This window comes from Condylura cristata, unplaced genomic scaffold, assembly GCF_000260355.1.
Source record: "Condylura cristata isolate star-nosed mole 26May11 unplaced genomic scaffold, ConCri1.0 scaffold00005, whole genome shotgun sequence".
In the NCBI taxonomy this organism is placed as follows: Eukaryota; Metazoa; Chordata; class Mammalia; order Eulipotyphla; family Talpidae; genus Condylura; species Condylura cristata.
Genome location: NW_004567106.1, coordinates 58,931,975 through 58,947,524, shown reverse-complemented (window position 1 = coordinate 58,947,524; position 15,550 = coordinate 58,931,975). Strand labels below are relative to the sequence as shown.

At 57.4% G+C, this 15,550-nt stretch overlaps 2 protein-coding genes across 4 annotated transcripts in view; one reads left to right on the top strand and one right to left on the bottom strand.

Moving 5' to 3' along the window:
• The window catches only part of IMPDH1 (IMP (inosine 5'-monophosphate) dehydrogenase 1), a 16,436-nt gene extending 4,198 nt beyond the window's left edge, over positions 1-12,238 (top strand). The window contains exons 2-15 of one of the 3 annotated variants that reach the window (XM_012720980.1): positions 29-130; positions 2,032-2,080; positions 5,034-5,135; positions 5,313-5,387; positions 5,597-5,803; positions 5,950-6,037; positions 6,867-7,066; positions 7,620-7,710; positions 7,931-8,026; positions 9,289-9,432; positions 9,535-9,679; positions 9,975-10,118; positions 10,233-10,316; positions 10,860-11,477. In XM_012720980.1, the coding sequence (XP_012576434.1) occupies positions 33-130; positions 2,032-2,080; positions 5,034-5,135; positions 5,313-5,387; positions 5,597-5,803; positions 5,950-6,037; positions 6,867-7,066; positions 7,620-7,710; positions 7,931-8,026; positions 9,289-9,432; positions 9,535-9,679; positions 9,975-10,118; positions 10,233-10,316; positions 10,860-10,884 (1,548 nt within the window). In that variant the 5' untranslated portion in view covers positions 29-32 and the 3' untranslated portion in view covers positions 10,885-11,477. The other 2 variants (XM_004677006.2, XM_012720981.1) reach the window with 2 other exon arrangements.
• Positions 12,239-12,278: 40 nt separating this feature from the next.
• LOC105853244 lies at positions 12,279-14,906 on the bottom strand. Its single transcript, XM_012720982.1, has 2 exons — positions 14,280-14,906; positions 12,279-12,665 (listed from the first exon to the last, which is right to left on the bottom strand). The coding sequence occupies exons 1-2, from the start codon at positions 14,845-14,847 to the stop codon at positions 12,301-12,303; spliced, it is 933 nt and encodes a 310-aa protein (XP_012576436.1). The 5' UTR covers positions 14,848-14,906; the 3' UTR covers positions 12,279-12,300.
• Positions 14,907-15,550: the final 644 nt, after the last annotated feature.

Below are 15,550 nucleotides of genomic sequence, written 5' to 3'. Positions count from 1 at the left end.
GTTTATGTCGGGTCGCGGTGTCTCCCAGCAGCATGGCGGACTACCTGATCAGCGGCGGCACCGGCTACGTGCCAGAGGATGGGCTCACCGCGCAGCAGCTCTTCGCCAACGCGGACGGCCTCACCTACAAGTAAGCGCGGGGAGCCTGGCCCCAGCTGGGTGCGTGCACCAGCGCGCGGCGATTAACGGCCCCGACCCTGCACGTGCACCGCTCCCCCCTCGGTGACGCCCGCAGTCCCCGACCCGATTCGAGGGACTTGGGCTGGGGGGGTGGGGAAGGGCTGGGTATGGGAAGGAAGGCGGCCGCCGGCCGCGGACAGCGGACGGACGTGGCATAGCGACAAAGCGGCCCTCGGTGCCATGCCCGCCCGATTTCTTGCCAGATCCGGGTACAGCCTGCCTCTTTCCTCTTCTTGAGGGCATCTTGACCTCATGGAGAGGCCTTGGGGCATGTGGGAGGCGAGCTGTGGGACTTATGGGGAGACTTTCCCCTGGACACCCCCTCCTTCCCGGTCTCACCGGGAGAACATGGGGACCCGGGAGGTTAGTTAAGGCACCTGCCCCAGGAGAAACCCAGCTGGGCGGCTGGATGGCTGTTTCCCCACCATCCTGTTAACCCTCCTTCCACTTGTGCTCCAGGTTAGCACTGGTGCCCCCCTGGGCATGATATTTTGTGACTCCCACACTCTGAGAAGCCCACCCCACATGGGATTGTGGAGGATGACAGACCTACTCGCTTGCCTCTGGCTTAGTTTGCTTTTCCATGGGCCCTGGGCCAGTAGTCCTGTCGATTGCTGGCCTGGCACTAGCCCTGCGTCCTGGCTGCAGGATGGTGTCCATGCCAGGAAGGAGAATCAGAATCTGGGACTGGGGCAGAATGGGGGACCCTGGCCAGCCAAGAGCACCCCTGGCTTGTCTCTTGCCAACCCCTGCCCTTTCCTGTAAGTTCTTCTGCTTGGCAGGCAGTTTTTCTGGACTCCCATATACCCAGTCTGAGCGTGTCTCCTAGGCCTGTTCATAACTGGGGTGTGGACTAGTTGAGGGGTGTATATGATACTTAAGAATGTCACTGGGCCCAGACACTAGCATTTCTTTGACCTCAGGGGGCTCTTCACTGTACAGAAGGCAGTTAAGAATCTATTTCTTTGATGGTTTTTGCTGAGTGGGGAGAGCGTATGGATTTCTTTGATGTATTTTTCACTGGAGTCACCCAGGGAAACTCCTCAGAGAAATCTAGTTTTCTCTAGGCCTCGGCCACTTCAAGACCCTACCCCTTTTCTCCACTCTGTAGTTTTTCCTTTCTGTCCTGGGGTGCCTGCTGCTTGGCTTACCCCAGTGGAGAGTAGTCTTCAAGTGTGGGACATTTGCTTTTGGCCGTGTCTGTCAAGGTCCTGTGGTTTCAGGCAGATGGAGCCTGGAAAGTGGAAGTGCCTGCACCTTGCCATCATGAGGCAGGTCTGCACTCCCCTCTGGGCCTGCCTTGACCATGATCCACCCTAATGTTAGGAGCTGCTACCCTTTGACTGCCCCCCCCTTTGGTCTTCCCTGTAAGGCCTGCCGCCCTTATCCCATCCCTGTTAGTTGCTCCAGTCCAACCAGATGAAGTTTATTGAGTGCCTGCCTGCTCTGTCAGAACTTGCCTGTGCTCAGCCCCCTGGGGTCCCTCTGTTGTTCAGAGCACTATGACTCAGCAGCCCCAGCCCTGGGCTATGCGCTCACGGTCCTGTGGTGTGCTGTGTGGGGCTCACGTACTCAGAACTCTGCCAAATTCCTCTCAGATCACTCTGTGTTAACTGTCTCCCCAACCAGGCCTGAGAAGTTGTCAAGGGTGGGTACTGTATCTGCTTGTCTGTGGTGTTTGGGAAGGTCCCAGATCCCTTGTAGCCCTGAAGACAGTGGGCATTTGGGGCGCTGCCCTGGTGGCATACCACTGACTTGCTGTTGCCTTTGGCTCTAGTTCACCAGACTGGAGATGCAAGACACTGGGGGGGCAGAGGGTGGTTCAGAACACCTTTCCTTCTTTCTTCACAGCGACTTCCTGATTCTCCCAGGCTTCATAGACTTCATAGCTGATGAGGTGGTGAGTACCTTTTCCACTGTCCCAGGGGAGAGGGGCCATGTGTGTGGAAGACACATCTTACTGAAGGGCAGGGTGTGGAGAGACTTCTGGGGAAGGTGGTGGATGGACATAGCCTTTATTGCAGCCAGAGAATCTGGCACGGGGCAACAGGTTGTGCCTCAGGGCTGTGGGGTGCAGAGATCTCCTGAATGGTGGGCCCCCGTAGGGCCAGAGGGTGCTTTCACTGACAGTCTACAGTGAGGTTCAGAGGGGCCCAGCAGGGGGTAGGGTGTGGCTCTTATTACCACAAACTGGATAGGTTAGATTTTATCTGAAATGCTGAGCAAGGACATGATAGAAGCCAGTAGAATTATGGAAACTTTGAGATGAGCAGACATGTCATGGGTCCGTGATGCACAGAAGGTGGCAGAAGGATTTGAAGGAGTCGATTTTGGACAAAGAGCTGGAAAAACCAGGCCTCACTTTCTTCAGGGGCTGTGATGCTCCATCAGACCATTACTTTGTGGTAGCCTCATAGAAGCCAGGGTGGAAGAGCTGATGAGTGTAAGTCAAAGCAGAGGAAATTTAGATTTTCCTATGATGAATCCATAACCACTGAAAAAAAAAATTTCTGTTGTTGTTGTCATTGACCTTTTTTCTGGCCCGATTCTCAGGAAAGGCCAGAGAGCCCAGTAAGCCTGCGTCTTCATACCTTGGGGCCTCATGCTAGTCTGTGTGTAGCAGTGCTGGCCCAAACAGATTTTTTTGAATAATTTGGGCTCTTCTGGATATTCCCTTAAGACAACAAGTAGGAAGCTGTCTTGATTCTGCTGTTCAGTTTTATAAAGTTTGCCCAGCACCCTGGCATGGTGCCAGGCCTTGCATGCTCTGCTACAAAGAGAAGATGGAAGAAGAGCCTGCTGGGCGGGACGACCGTGGTTCTTCTGTGATAAAAAGGGAAAGAAAAGGGGACTTCTAGACTGTGGGGCCAAGGCCCTGTGCATGGGCTTCAGTCATGCTAATCTGTGTGTAGCAGTGCTGGCCTGAACAGATTTTTTTGAATAATTTGGGCTCTTCTGGATGTTGCACTGTGACAAGTAGGAAGCTGTCTTGATTCTGCTGTTCAGTTTAACAAGGTTTGCCCAGCGCCCTGGCATGGTGCCAGGCCTTGCACACTCTGCTTGGAGGAGAGGAAGGAAGAAGGGCCTATGGTTGGGACAGCTGTGACTCTTCTGCGATGTAAAGGGGACTTCTGTAGACTGTGGGGCCAAGGCCCTGTGCATGGACTTCAGGGGCCTGTATATAGTTCCAAAAATTAGAAACCCTAGTCTGTGCCTGAGTGTTTTGGCAGCGGGCATCCTAGAGTCTCAGAGGGGTCACTTGCCTTCACAGTCATTTGCCTTCCAAATGCACATTCTGCTGTCCCGACCCCTCCCTTGAGCTCCACACCCTTAGTCACCTACTTTCTCCAATGCAGAGGACTCCTCTCACTCTTCCCTGCTCCCACTTACCACCTCCGCCCTCCGTGGGGGTCTCCCTTTCTCAGGTATTGTCCTCCTAGAGTCCGTTCGTCACATTGGAGCCCAAACCCCCTTTTGAAATATCAGTCCCATGGTGTGTCTTCTCTGTCTGAGACCCTCCAGTAGCTTCTCACCTCAGAATTGAATTAAACTCATCTTCATGGCCCTCAAAGCCGCCCGACCTGGCCCCTGCCTGCCTGTCACCCCACAGCTCAGGCCTCCCTCCCTGTCCCCTACTTTACTGGCCCCTTTTTTTCTTAAATATACCTCAGGCAAGACTGGAATCAGAGGCAGGTCTGCACTGGGCTCCTGTGGCTGGAGTCCTTCCCACACTGAGTTCCCTCAGGCCACCCCACAGGCGGCCTCACGACCCCCTCAACCTCTCTCATGCTTACTTTGCCCTGTTAGTTTTCTTTGGCGTCTCCATCCCACTGAAATAATCTCATGTGCCTATATTTCACACTTGTCATCTCCCTTTATTTTATTTTTAATTTCTTTTCATCTCCTTTTATTTTTAAATGAAAGATGATTTGTGCTTTTTCATCTAGAACTGCTTTGGCATTAGAACTTAATTGCCTCCTGGTCAGAGGGTTTCGAAGCCTCTTTCTGTGTTTTGCATTTGTATAGGGGTGTTCTCCTGAACACAGGGCATGTGCTTTTTCTAATGTAAGTAGCTTTATGATGCCTTCTTCCCCAATGTGGACTCCTTTTGGTACTTGTTCTGTGTTGTGTATTATTTATTAGTTTTGTACTCTTTATTCATAAACCATATACAGCTTATGAGGGTATGGTGGCTCCCCATGATATTTCTCCTGCCTGCCTTATCTGCAGGGGAAAGCTGAAACATTTTATCTGGAACTTTTGGCAAGTTTGTGATGAGTCCAGTCTGTCCCAGTGAGAGACTCCAGACCTTTTGTCAGAGTGTGTAGTAGGCCTAGAGGCCCCCGAGTGACCAAGTACAGAATCTCTGCCAAGTGTCTATTCTTTTTTTAAAAAAAATATTTATGCATACAAGAACTGGGGTATAGGCCAGAGGTGCAGGGGGTTGAGAGAATTCACCAGTGTGGGGAGAAGAACAGGCAGACTAACTGAAATACACTGCTGAGGGAAGCAGCAGGTGGGACAGGAGAGGTCTGCCGTGCCATGTGGGTCAGCTCCTGACCGGCGATCGAACTCATCCAGCTTCATAGTGCTGCGCTTTAACCCCCGTGCACCACCAGGGAGGCCCCATCCAAGTGACTTCTTTCGCTGAGCTGAGAAGGAAGCTGAGCAAAGGAAGACCCCTTGCTCATCTTTCTCTCATAGTAAAGTGTGAACCCTGGGAGAAATAGCAGAGACCTTGCTTGCCTTATTCACTGCTGTATCCTGGTGCCAGGCTGTGCATGTAGAAGCTTGGCAAACCTTTGTTGAGTGAATGATAAAACTCTTCTCATAGACTATGCCTCCATCCTCAGGACCTGACTTCAGCCCTGACTCGGAAGATCACGCTGAAGACGCCACTTATCTCCTCCCCCATGGACACTGTGACAGAGGCTGACATGGCCATTGCCATGGCTGTGAGTCAGGCACCTGGATGGGAACCCCGGGGTAGAGCAAAGTAAATAAGGTGGGCTGGGCCGAGGGACTGGGTGTCAGGAGGAATTGGAGTCATAAGTAGGGTCTCTGGAGTGAAGGAGGGTGAGGGGTGAGGCGGGTTCACCCTTGGCTTTGACCACACTTCCCTTTCACTCCAGCTGATGGGCGGTATTGGTTTCATTCACCACAACTGCACCCCAGAGTTCCAGGCCAACGAGGTGCGGAAAGTCAAGGCAAGTACAGCCCAGTCCCTGGACAGCAGAGGCTACTCTGTGGCCTCCACCTCACCTGACCGACCCTCCCAACTTCCCGGCCTGCAGTGCAAGCTGCTCTGTTTCCTGGCTGATTGCTGTGGGGTCTGGTCTGCTGTCTAGCCAGAGCAGCCTCCTGCCCGTGCCTGGGCTTTCTTCCAGCCTTTTCCTCCCCTGGTCTGTGCCCACAGAAGTTTGAACAGGGCTTCATCACAGACCCTGTGGTGCTGAGCCCCTCACACACGGTGGGGGACGTGCTGGAGGCCAAGATTCGGCACGGCTTCTCTGGCATCCCCATCACCGAGACGGGGACCATGGGCAGCAAACTGGTGGGCATTGTCACCTCCCGGGACATCGACTTCCTAGCCGAGAAGGACCACACGACCCTCCTCAGTGAGGTACCTGCTGAGCAGGGAAAGTGGCTGGGGCAGAGAGAGGACCCTGCGCCCTGGGGCCAGGCTGGTGCCGATCACCAGGGACCAGAGGGAGGCCTGGCTCCTTTTCTCACCTGCCAACCTGCAGGCAACTGTTCCCGGCCCCACAGGTGATGACGCTGCGGAATGAGCTGGTGGTGGCCCCAGCAGGTGTGACACTGAAAGAGGCAAATGAGATCTTACAGCGCAGCAAGAAAGGTACCAAGGAGTAGGCGGGAAGCTCAAGGCCCTGCAACCCGCTTTCCTAACCTCTGCCCCCCCCACCCCCTCTTCTTTCACAGCTTTGCATGTTGCCCTAGCAACCAGACAGAGCCTTTGAATCACCCCAGGCTGGAACATGATTGCCAAGGTCCTTCTCTTGGCTTAGGAAAACCTGTCCCTAAGAGAGCATCTTTGCCACCCCCCAAAAAACTAGTCCTGTGAAATGCTCATCACAAAGCAAGAGCTGTGTGATTTCATAAGTCTGAAAAACACCCCTTTCTGTGTCCCCCATGTTGTGTAAGGAATTGTACTTTGGCTTATTTAAAGATGCTGAGAAGTGCTGTAGCTAAATTTATTTGACGTTGGACCTGTTGACAATGCTCGTTAAGTCCCCGTGGGAGACACTGGGAAATACTTCCCCTGCCCACACCGGATTGTTCTCTGGGGCTGCCTTGAGCATGGCACATGTTTCTCCCTGCAGGGCAGACTCACATTTGTGTCCTGGCTAGGAGTTTTCTACCACTGTGGCCTGTGGCCCAGCAGGTGAAAGGCTGCCAGCTCACAGGGGCTTCCCACCCCGATCTGGCCAGGCCACAGAGCAGGAAGAGCTCCAGGAATCTGCGTGGCTTCGAGGTTTCTTTGCTTCCTGTTTCTTGGGAAGAGGTCCAGATCCCTAGGAGCACTTCCTGGTGGGTGCTGTCACCTAGTGGCTTGTTTGGGTACTTCAGTGAAATCTCCTTTGTGGTCCATTTTCACCCTCACTGTCCGCCGCCCCCAACTTTCCCCCAGGGCCCTGCCTTCATTTCACTTCTGCCTTCCTTGTCAGGAAAGCTGCCCATTGTCAACGATCATGATGAGCTAGTGGCCATCATTGCCCGCACCGACCTGAAAAAGAACCGGGACTACCCTCTGGCCTCCAAGGATTCCCACAAGCAGCTACTGTGTGGGGCGGCTGTGGGCACCCGTGAGGATGACAAATATCGCCTGGATCTGCTCACCCAGGCGGGCGCCGATGTCATAGTGCTGGTACAGCTCTGCCCGGGAGCAGGGTGATCTGGTAGATAGAGGCGTTTGACCCAGGTTCAGCTACAAGCCTGGAGTCAGAATCAGGACCGCTCAGACTGCGCCCCCCTGACGTAGGGCCCACTTGAGCACAACTCCCACGGGCCAGGCCCTGTTCCAAGACCCTGATAAGATCTTGGTGCATTAACCTGCCCAGCTGCCCTTGAGGTACTATTACCACGCCCGGTGCCCAATGAAGAAACAGGCTGAAGAGGTCAAGTCACTTCGTTTGGTTAGTGAGTTGGTGAGGACCGGTCTCAGCAGCAGTTGTGAGAGAGGCTGTTTCCTCCAAGACTGCACAATCTGCAGGCTTAACCTTTTGGGAAAAGCAGGCCCCTTGGAGATTCAGCTGAGAACCATCAGTGTCAGCTGTCAAGTATCACATGTCTTCCCAGAAAAAAAAAAAACTCCAAATGTTCCTCGTGTCATTTTTAATATGGTTTCAAGAGCTTGTCCACTTGAAAATTCTTCTCCCGATGAGGACCCTCAAGGCTAAGCGCCCCTCCCGCTCCCACAGGACTCGTCCCAGGGGAACTCTGTGTATCAGATCGCCATGGTGCACTACATCAAGCAGAAGTACCCCCACCTCCAGGTGATTGGGGGGAATGGTGAGTGTGGGATCTCCTCTCACCCCCAGTTCTTGCACTGACTGCAACCCTGGCATGCTCTCCGTAAGCACCACACTGCCCCTGGCATGGGAGGGCAAAGGGCTGAATGAGTGGGCTTTGGTTGTGACGGGGTTGGGGGGGGTGTGTGGAGGCTAGATTGGGTCCCAGAAAGCCGTGGGCAGGGTGGGGCTGCCCTTCCTCACACTGTTCTCCCCCACAGTGGTGACAGCAGCTCAGGCCAAGAACCTCATTGACGCCGGTGTGGATGGGCTGCGTGTGGGCATGGGCTGTGGCTCTATCTGCATCACCCAGGAAGGTGGGTTCAGGAGGAAGATAAGTGGTTCCCTCTCACAACCCCATTGGCCCTCAGCATCCTCTGGGGCTCACTCTGGTTCCCCAAATGCACACTGAGCGTTCGCCCTGCCAAGCCCCTCCCTTATCCCCAGGTGGTAGGTTCAGGAGCGACCCAGGCTCAGACTCTGGCCTCTGAGATGGGGGAGGTGGGTGTAAGATGATGATGCCATGAGTTTGGGGTGTGTGCCAGTGGGCTCCCAGATTCTGGTCGGGGGGCCCTGAGTTGGTGTTACTACTTCTCAGAGATGCTTGTGGCACCAGCTGAGGATGTGGGGTGGCTTTGTGACAAGGCAAACACTTAAGATGTGGGGACAGTATGTTCCTGGATAGGGCTGTACACCCTCACCACCTCGTGATAGTTGGTTGGGGGCGGGGGTTCCATTTGGTCAGGAAACCCCGTTTCTTTTGAGGTGGGTTCCTAACGTGAAGTGAACGTGTGGTTGAGGGGGTGCCCCTGAGGCTAGAGCCTTACTTGAGGGTCCTGGCAGGGCCTAAGGGGGTGTGTTTGGCCCCTCCTCGTGATGGTGGTTTCTCAGGAATACCAAGGGACACATGGTCTTCTCCTTCCATATGCCCCCTTGGATGGTCTCCAGGGCTTTTTATACTTAACTGACTCTGTGGTGAGGTGTGGCTCTTAGTCGTTAAATTATATTTTTATTCTTATTTTATATTTCATTAAAAATGCTTAAAGTCCTTTTTGGTCACTTAATAGTAAGTGAGCGCCAACTGTGTGTTAGGTGCTGTTCTACACCTTGGGGTTCAGTAGGAATAAAAGAAATGCAAGAAGAGGCCGCTTCTCTGCTTTGTCCAGCCTTGCATCCTTCTGTGGATAAGTGCTGGTTCCTTGGGTTCCTTGGGTTAAAACCTCACACATAAGGACTTCGGGTGATTAATCTTAAAGAAAGGCAAAATCAATACCCAGAGGTGGCTGTGCACGCCTAGAAACAGGCTTTGCAACAGAAATCCATGAGGAGGGACTTGTGCAGGGGAGAAATAAGGCTGGGGTACACCACCAGCTGAGCACAACAGCCTGGCGGTGTCCTCTGTGAGCCCCCTCACAAACCCCCCATAGTAGTGTGCTGCGTGGGAGGGTGGGGAGCCACCTGTCTTGTGCCCCAGAAACCTCACCCTGCCTTGTCCACTTTCCTGAGGGGAGGCAGGACAGGAGAGAGGGGCCTGCCCCCCTCTTTTGCTGCTGACACCTCTCTCTGCACGCTCTCCCAGTGATGGCCTGTGGTCGGCCCCAGGGTACTGCTGTGTACAAGGTGGCCGAGTATGCCCGGCGCTTTGGGGTGCCGGTCATAGCGGATGGCGGCATCCAGACGGTGGGGCACGTGGTCAAGGCTCTGGCCCTCGGAGCCTCCACAGGTGAGGGGGGGCGTAGGTGGGTCGCTGGACTGGCCGGTGGGGCTGGGAGCTGGGCTCAGGTGGGCTCGGGGCCAGAGGCGCTGACGCGCTCAACCCCCGCAGTGATGATGGGCTCCCTGCTGGCCGCCACCACGGAGGCCCCTGGCGAGTATTTCTTCTCGGACGGGGTGAGGCTCAAGAAGTACCGGGGTATGGGCTCACTGGATGCGATGGAGAAGAGCAGCAGCAGCCAGAAGCGATACTTCAGGTGCCTTCCGGGAACGTCTGTCCTCAACCCTACAGGCTCCACGCACGCCACTGACTTTACCCACTGGTGCTCAGTCTCCGATTAGATTCTGGACACTGAGGCACAGCCCACAAGTGGCAGACCTGGGCCATCATACCTGGAATCGGTGCATTTTTTATGCTGTAGCCCAGTGGGTGGCTGCTCTGAGGGTCCTGCTGGGTGGGATCCCCTCTGCCAGTGTCCTGGACAAGTAGGGTGGGAGACCCCCGAGCTGAGGGTGGCTCGGCTTGGCTCAGTGTGCCGGCTTTCCACGCAGCGAGGGTGATAAGGTGAAGGTTGCACAGGGTGTCTCGGGCTCCATCCAGGACAAAGGCTCCATTCAGAAGTTCGTGCCCTACCTCATAGCGGGCATCCAGCATGGCTGCCAGGACATCGGTGCCCGGAGCCTGTCTGTCCTGCGGTGAGTGCTGTGGCCTCAGGTGGGCACACCTGTGGCCCTGGCTCCCTCCTGCTTCCTTTCTCTCTCCCCTCTGTGCCTTTGCGGCCCCTGACCACTCCGCCTACCTGCCTGCAGGTCCATGATGTACTCAGGGGAGCTCAAGTTTGAGAAGCGGACCATGTCGGCTCAGATCGAGGGTGGTGTCCACGGCCTTCACTCGTAAGTGCGGTGGCGTCCTGGCCGGCTGGCACTGGGTCAGGCAGGGGCGGCCATGATTCCGAGGCCAGGCTGAGGTTTCAGGGACCACTGCACCAAGGATGGGTGCTGCAGCAGGGAGACCCCTTCACCCTGCCCTGCGGTGCCCAGCCTGCCCCTCAACCCTGGCAGTTAGCCTCCCGTGCAGGCAGGCCCCTCCCCTCCTCTCCCTGGCCCTCCCCTCCCCTCGGGCATCTCCCCCGAGCAGGGCACGGGAGGTGCGGCCGCTGGTTTGCTCAGAAGCTTGGTGGCTGGTGGTAGCGCTGGCGATGCTGGGCTCTTGCTGGTGGCGACACCAGGCAGGCAGGTGGCGGCTGAGGGCACAGGCCCTCTGGTGGGAGAAGGGCAGAGAGACAGATGCCAGGGCCGGCGCTGGGTGACCGTGGGTGGGGGCAGAGCTCGTTGGCAGCAGTAGTTGCAGGCATGCGGCCCCCCGGTGGAGAGGCCCGGCTCCCCAGGCCTAGGCGGGCGTCTAACCTGTGTCTCTTTCCGCCCCATCTCCTGTAGCTATACCTTTCTGCCGTGTAAGTAACCGCGCTGCCCGGGGCCAAGCATAGAGTAGAGCAGGGGCACTCTGGGCGGGACCCGGGCTGGGGAGGGGCCAGGGGAATGGGGGTTCAGTCGTGGGACTTGGACCCTGAGATCAGCACCGTGGCGGGGACTGCCAGCCATGGCCCTTCCAGCAGACACAAAGATCCCCTCCGGGTGCAGAGGCTGCCCTGTTTGGGGCTGGACCGAGTGGCCTCCAGGGGCCTAGGCCGCTGGGCGTGCAGGGGTGTAGTGGAGACACAGCTGTGCGGGTTCAGCTTCTTGACCTGAGTTTGCTCTGAGGCTGGGCCATGCCTTCCTGAGTTTCTTCACCCCGAGTGCTGATGACACTGTAGCAGCTGCAGCGGTGGCCAAAAGGAGCCTGGCTGTCCCTGGGCCTGGCATGGGTCTTCCAGAAGCCTTGGCCTAAGGAGGGCAGGGACACAGACCTGCTTCCACGCCCCTCCTGCACCCATGGCCAAGGGCGAGGGCTCTGGCAGCTCACTGTCTCCTGCATCGGCCCCGGGTCCTGGGCAAGGGGATCCGGGAAGGGAGCGGGGTGCACACACCCACTCTCAGTTCCCCTCTCGCCTTGTCCCCACAGTTACGAGAAGCGGCTGTACTGAGGACACTGGTGGAGGCCGAGGCAGCGGAGGGGGCACGACCCAGGGTCCCCCTTTGGGCACAGCTCCCCTCCATAACTAAGCAGTCCAAGATTTGCACTACGGGTTCCCCAGTTCCTTTCCAGAGACAGAGAAAGGAGGCCCTCCCTGGGCGCCCCGCCCCCCCACCGCGAGTCAGGACTGCTCCCTGGGCCCCCCGCTGCCCTGGGTCCCCCCAGGTGGCTCCTTCTTCAGTTCCCCTGAGCCCAGTCAGCCTAGGCTCTCAGGCCCTGTGCCTGCCTCAGGTCTTTCTTGCTGCAGCCTGCTCGGGCTGGCTCCCACCCCTGGGGCCTCTCCTGGCTTCTCCTGTAGGGCACCTCACTACCCCCCCACCCCGCCCCGATCCCCAGAAATGGTGCTCTCCTGGCCCCGCCTCCGGCCCCTTCCTGGGCTGCTGCCTCCTCAGCCATGTGGCACCTCTGGGCTCCTGACCTAGGCCGGAGGGAGGCCTCTGCCCCCTTCCCCTGGCCCTAGGCCCCTGGCCCTGTTCCTCAGGCCACTCCCCTTGTCACCGTCTCTGCCAAGGAGGCCGCCATTCATTCCGGACACCGCTGCCCCCAGGTGTACCAACCCTGCCCTCTTCTCTCAGCTACAGTGGAAGGCTTTAACTGCACACTTTGGGGTCACAGTTACGTCATTGTATATTAAATAATCAGAATAAATCGAGAGGTCTCAAGGCCTCTGCCCTCCCGTTGATGTTGCTTGTCCTCCGGGCAGCTGTCCCCGGGGCTGGTGCAGAGCTGGCACCCACAGCCTCATCAGAGTCGGGCTGAGGGGGGCACCAGGCCCAGCCTCCCCAGGAAGGTGACGAGGGCCTGGCGGTATTCGAGAGGGTGCTGGCGCAGGTGGGCTGCGTGGCGGGAGGTCTCCCAGGCCTGCGCCCACACGGCCATGCCAGCCTGCTGCCAGCTGGCTAGCAGCTCCTGCAGGCGGGCAGTGTCACAGAGGGGGTCATCGTAGCTGTAGAGGACAAGCGTCGGAGGCTTCACGGGCGGCCGCCAGAAAGCGTCCAGCGCAGCCTCATAATGCTGAACGGTGCAGCCCGGGCACAGATGGAAATAGAGCATGGCGGTGGCCCTGACCACGGGGCCCAGGGCCTGTGGTCTCATCAGCTGAGACACACCTGTGGGTACCAGAGAGTAGGTTAGCACCAGGGCTTCCCGCACAGCCGCCTGCCAGCCTCCAGTCCCTCCTGACGTGCAGCAGGGTGTCCCGAGCTGGGGTCTTGGTACATGCATGTGGTCCTCCTGCACTTTTTATGTAGTAGGGTGGGCTGGACAGCTGTCCCACTGAGGTAGAAACCGTCGGGGCGGGAGGAAGTGCTGGGATTGCTCAGGGGGAAAGCCTTTGTTTGTGGGCAGTGAATGGGCACATTCCTGAGGCCTCCAGGGAGGGCTGCCCCAGCTCACTGGTGCCACCGCCTGCTGGTGCCTGCCAGTACTTGCCCACCCTCAGGCTCCCCTGGATGGGGCCGTGTGGTCTGGGGTCCACCTTCACTGGGGCATTTTCCAGCCCTGTGGTATCTTCAGGGATGAGGAGGGAAGAGGGGGCTGGCAGGCCCGTTGATTGGGCTTCATTGCATCAGCAGCTGTTGCAAGGAGTCTGGGGCCTTGGTGAGCACTTAGGAGTGGAAAGTCACCCAGCTGGGTGGGAGGAGGTGGCTCAGAGCCCGAGGGGTGGGGAGGAAAGGAGGGGGGTGAGCCACAAGAAGGCCGTATTTTATAGTTTACCTTGCACGTTGGTTATAAAAACCAAAACAGCAGCTCGACCAGCCATGGCAATAACGAAATCGAATGGATTTTAGACATACACAGTAACTGCATCAAGGTGTGAGCGGCTCACAGAGGGATTTTCCTTTTGAACTAGATCTAATTGGGGCTGACCTTGTCACAGAGAACTTCCCATTACGTGAGGTACATTAGCATTCAGTGTGGCCCTTCCAAGGAAAGTTAAAGAGTTCAGGGCCTCCCTGGTGGTACCAGGGGTTAAGTCTCAAGACTATCAAATTATTGCCGGCCACTGCAGTGTGAGTTTGATCCCCGGCCAGGGAGCTGACCCACATGGCGCAGCAGACCTCTCTCCTGCCTTGCCCGCTGCGCCCCTCAGCAGTGTATGTCAGGAGATCTGCCTGTTCTGCTCCAATCCTCTCACCCCCACCCCACCCCCACACCTCTGACCTACGCCCCAGTTTTTGTATGCATAAATAAAAATAAATCTTAAAAAAAAAAGAGCTCAGTGCTCCCTAAATTTTGGTGTGTATTAGAATCCCCTGGAGAGCTGAAAGTGAGGACCGAGGCCCAGGGCAGCCAGGCAGCGCCTCTAGATGGACACTCGGCCCGAGGTGCCTGACACGTTCTGCAGTTTGAGAATCACTGCTGTACCCAATCTTAACATTCTGGAGACTTTCCACAGCATGTTCCCTGAGAAAAGAATTTCTGATGACCCAGCACTGACTGGGGGCCTCATGGCAGGGATCATCATTTAAGTTAGGTGTCTAGGTGCTCAGTAAATGAAGTCTGACCTCCTGCCCCTCCCCAGAGCAGTAGCTGGGGGCCACACACGGCCCAGGCTGGACCCAGACAACAGCTGCTGCGTTGTAAACGCGGTCCCGGGAGGAGGCCCAGGTAGACCTTCAGAGGCCTTGAAGAGCCACATTTGGGGTGTAGAGCCCAGACCCCTAGGTCAGCAGAACTGTGTCCACCTGGAGTCCAGGAGTCCCCCCCCAACTCACACTCACCCAGTGCCATGCGTTCTAGGCTCCCCACGACCAGACTGTCGAAGATGTGGCCCCACAGGTGCCGGGTCACGGTGCTGTAGCGCCCAGGGTCCCGGCTCATGAGCAGCAGCATCTGTGCAAAGGTATAGCCCCCCAGAGAGAGGGCGTGCACCACCAGTGGCCGGCTGGCCAGCACCCCAGGGCCCCGGAGCAAGGCCAGCACCCGGGCTGCGCGCCCCAGGCCCAGGCGCGGGCACAGGAAGTGTCTCAGGGCGCTCTCAACGGCCAGCACATCAAAGCCACAGGCCAGGTAGAGTTGCAGGTACTTGGCTTGGGCGGCCTGGCGAGCTCCCAGCCAGGGCAGGAGCAGGAGCAGCGGGCGAGGCCCTGGGGACCCCGGGAGGCCCGGCTGGCAGTACAGATGGATGGAGCTCGAGAGTCGAGTCACCTTCACCGCAGAGGGTAGCAGTGGGGCCATTGCAGGCGAGTCCTGGGGGACAGAGGGGAGAGTGGCGGGCCCTCCGCTCAACTCTGACCCCACCTTTCCCTCCATGTTCGCATGCCCGGAACAGGGGCCCTCAGATGGCATGATGGGGGTTCGGGAGGGCTGGACTAGTCCTCTGTAGGCCCTTTCAGCTCCTGCAGTTCTCCTGCAAATCAGGAAGTGGGCAGCCAGCCCGGAGAGGAGGGTCAGCCACCCAGCTGTGCACGACCGGCCCCGACCAGCTGAGGGGGAGGGGCAGAGGCAGCTCCTCCTACCAGCCCTCCCTGGGCTTTTTGTTCTTCCAGGACCCCTCCAGCCTAGCAAGGGTCAGACCCCAGCCTCTCAGCGCTCCCCTCTACTTCCCTGTCCATACTCTTTTCCCCCAGCCCTGGGGCTTTACACACACACACCGCCCCCCCCCCCACTTCCTAGGGGGGTGGCGGAGTAATTCTATCCACCTTACCCCAATCCTCTCCCCGAATGGGCCAGAAGCCTCCAGCTGAGCAGAGTTTGGAGCCAGGAAATCTGGTCAGAGTAGTGCAGGGCCAAACTCTGTCACCCCCATGGCCTCTCCCAGCCCCAAACTCCGCCGCTCTCACACTTCTCCTGAGGCCAGCATCCCTCACCTGCCCGGAGTGCCTCTGAGCCACCTCCGCCAGCCTCCTCCTCTAGCTCTTTTCCAGCTCTGCTCTTGGGGGAAGATGGGCGGGGTCAGGGACCCAGGGGACCTTGGTCCCCAACCTCCTGCTCCACCCCCTTAAGCCTGTTGACTACATCCATTTCTGGGCTGCAAGCCAAGGTGTCTGGC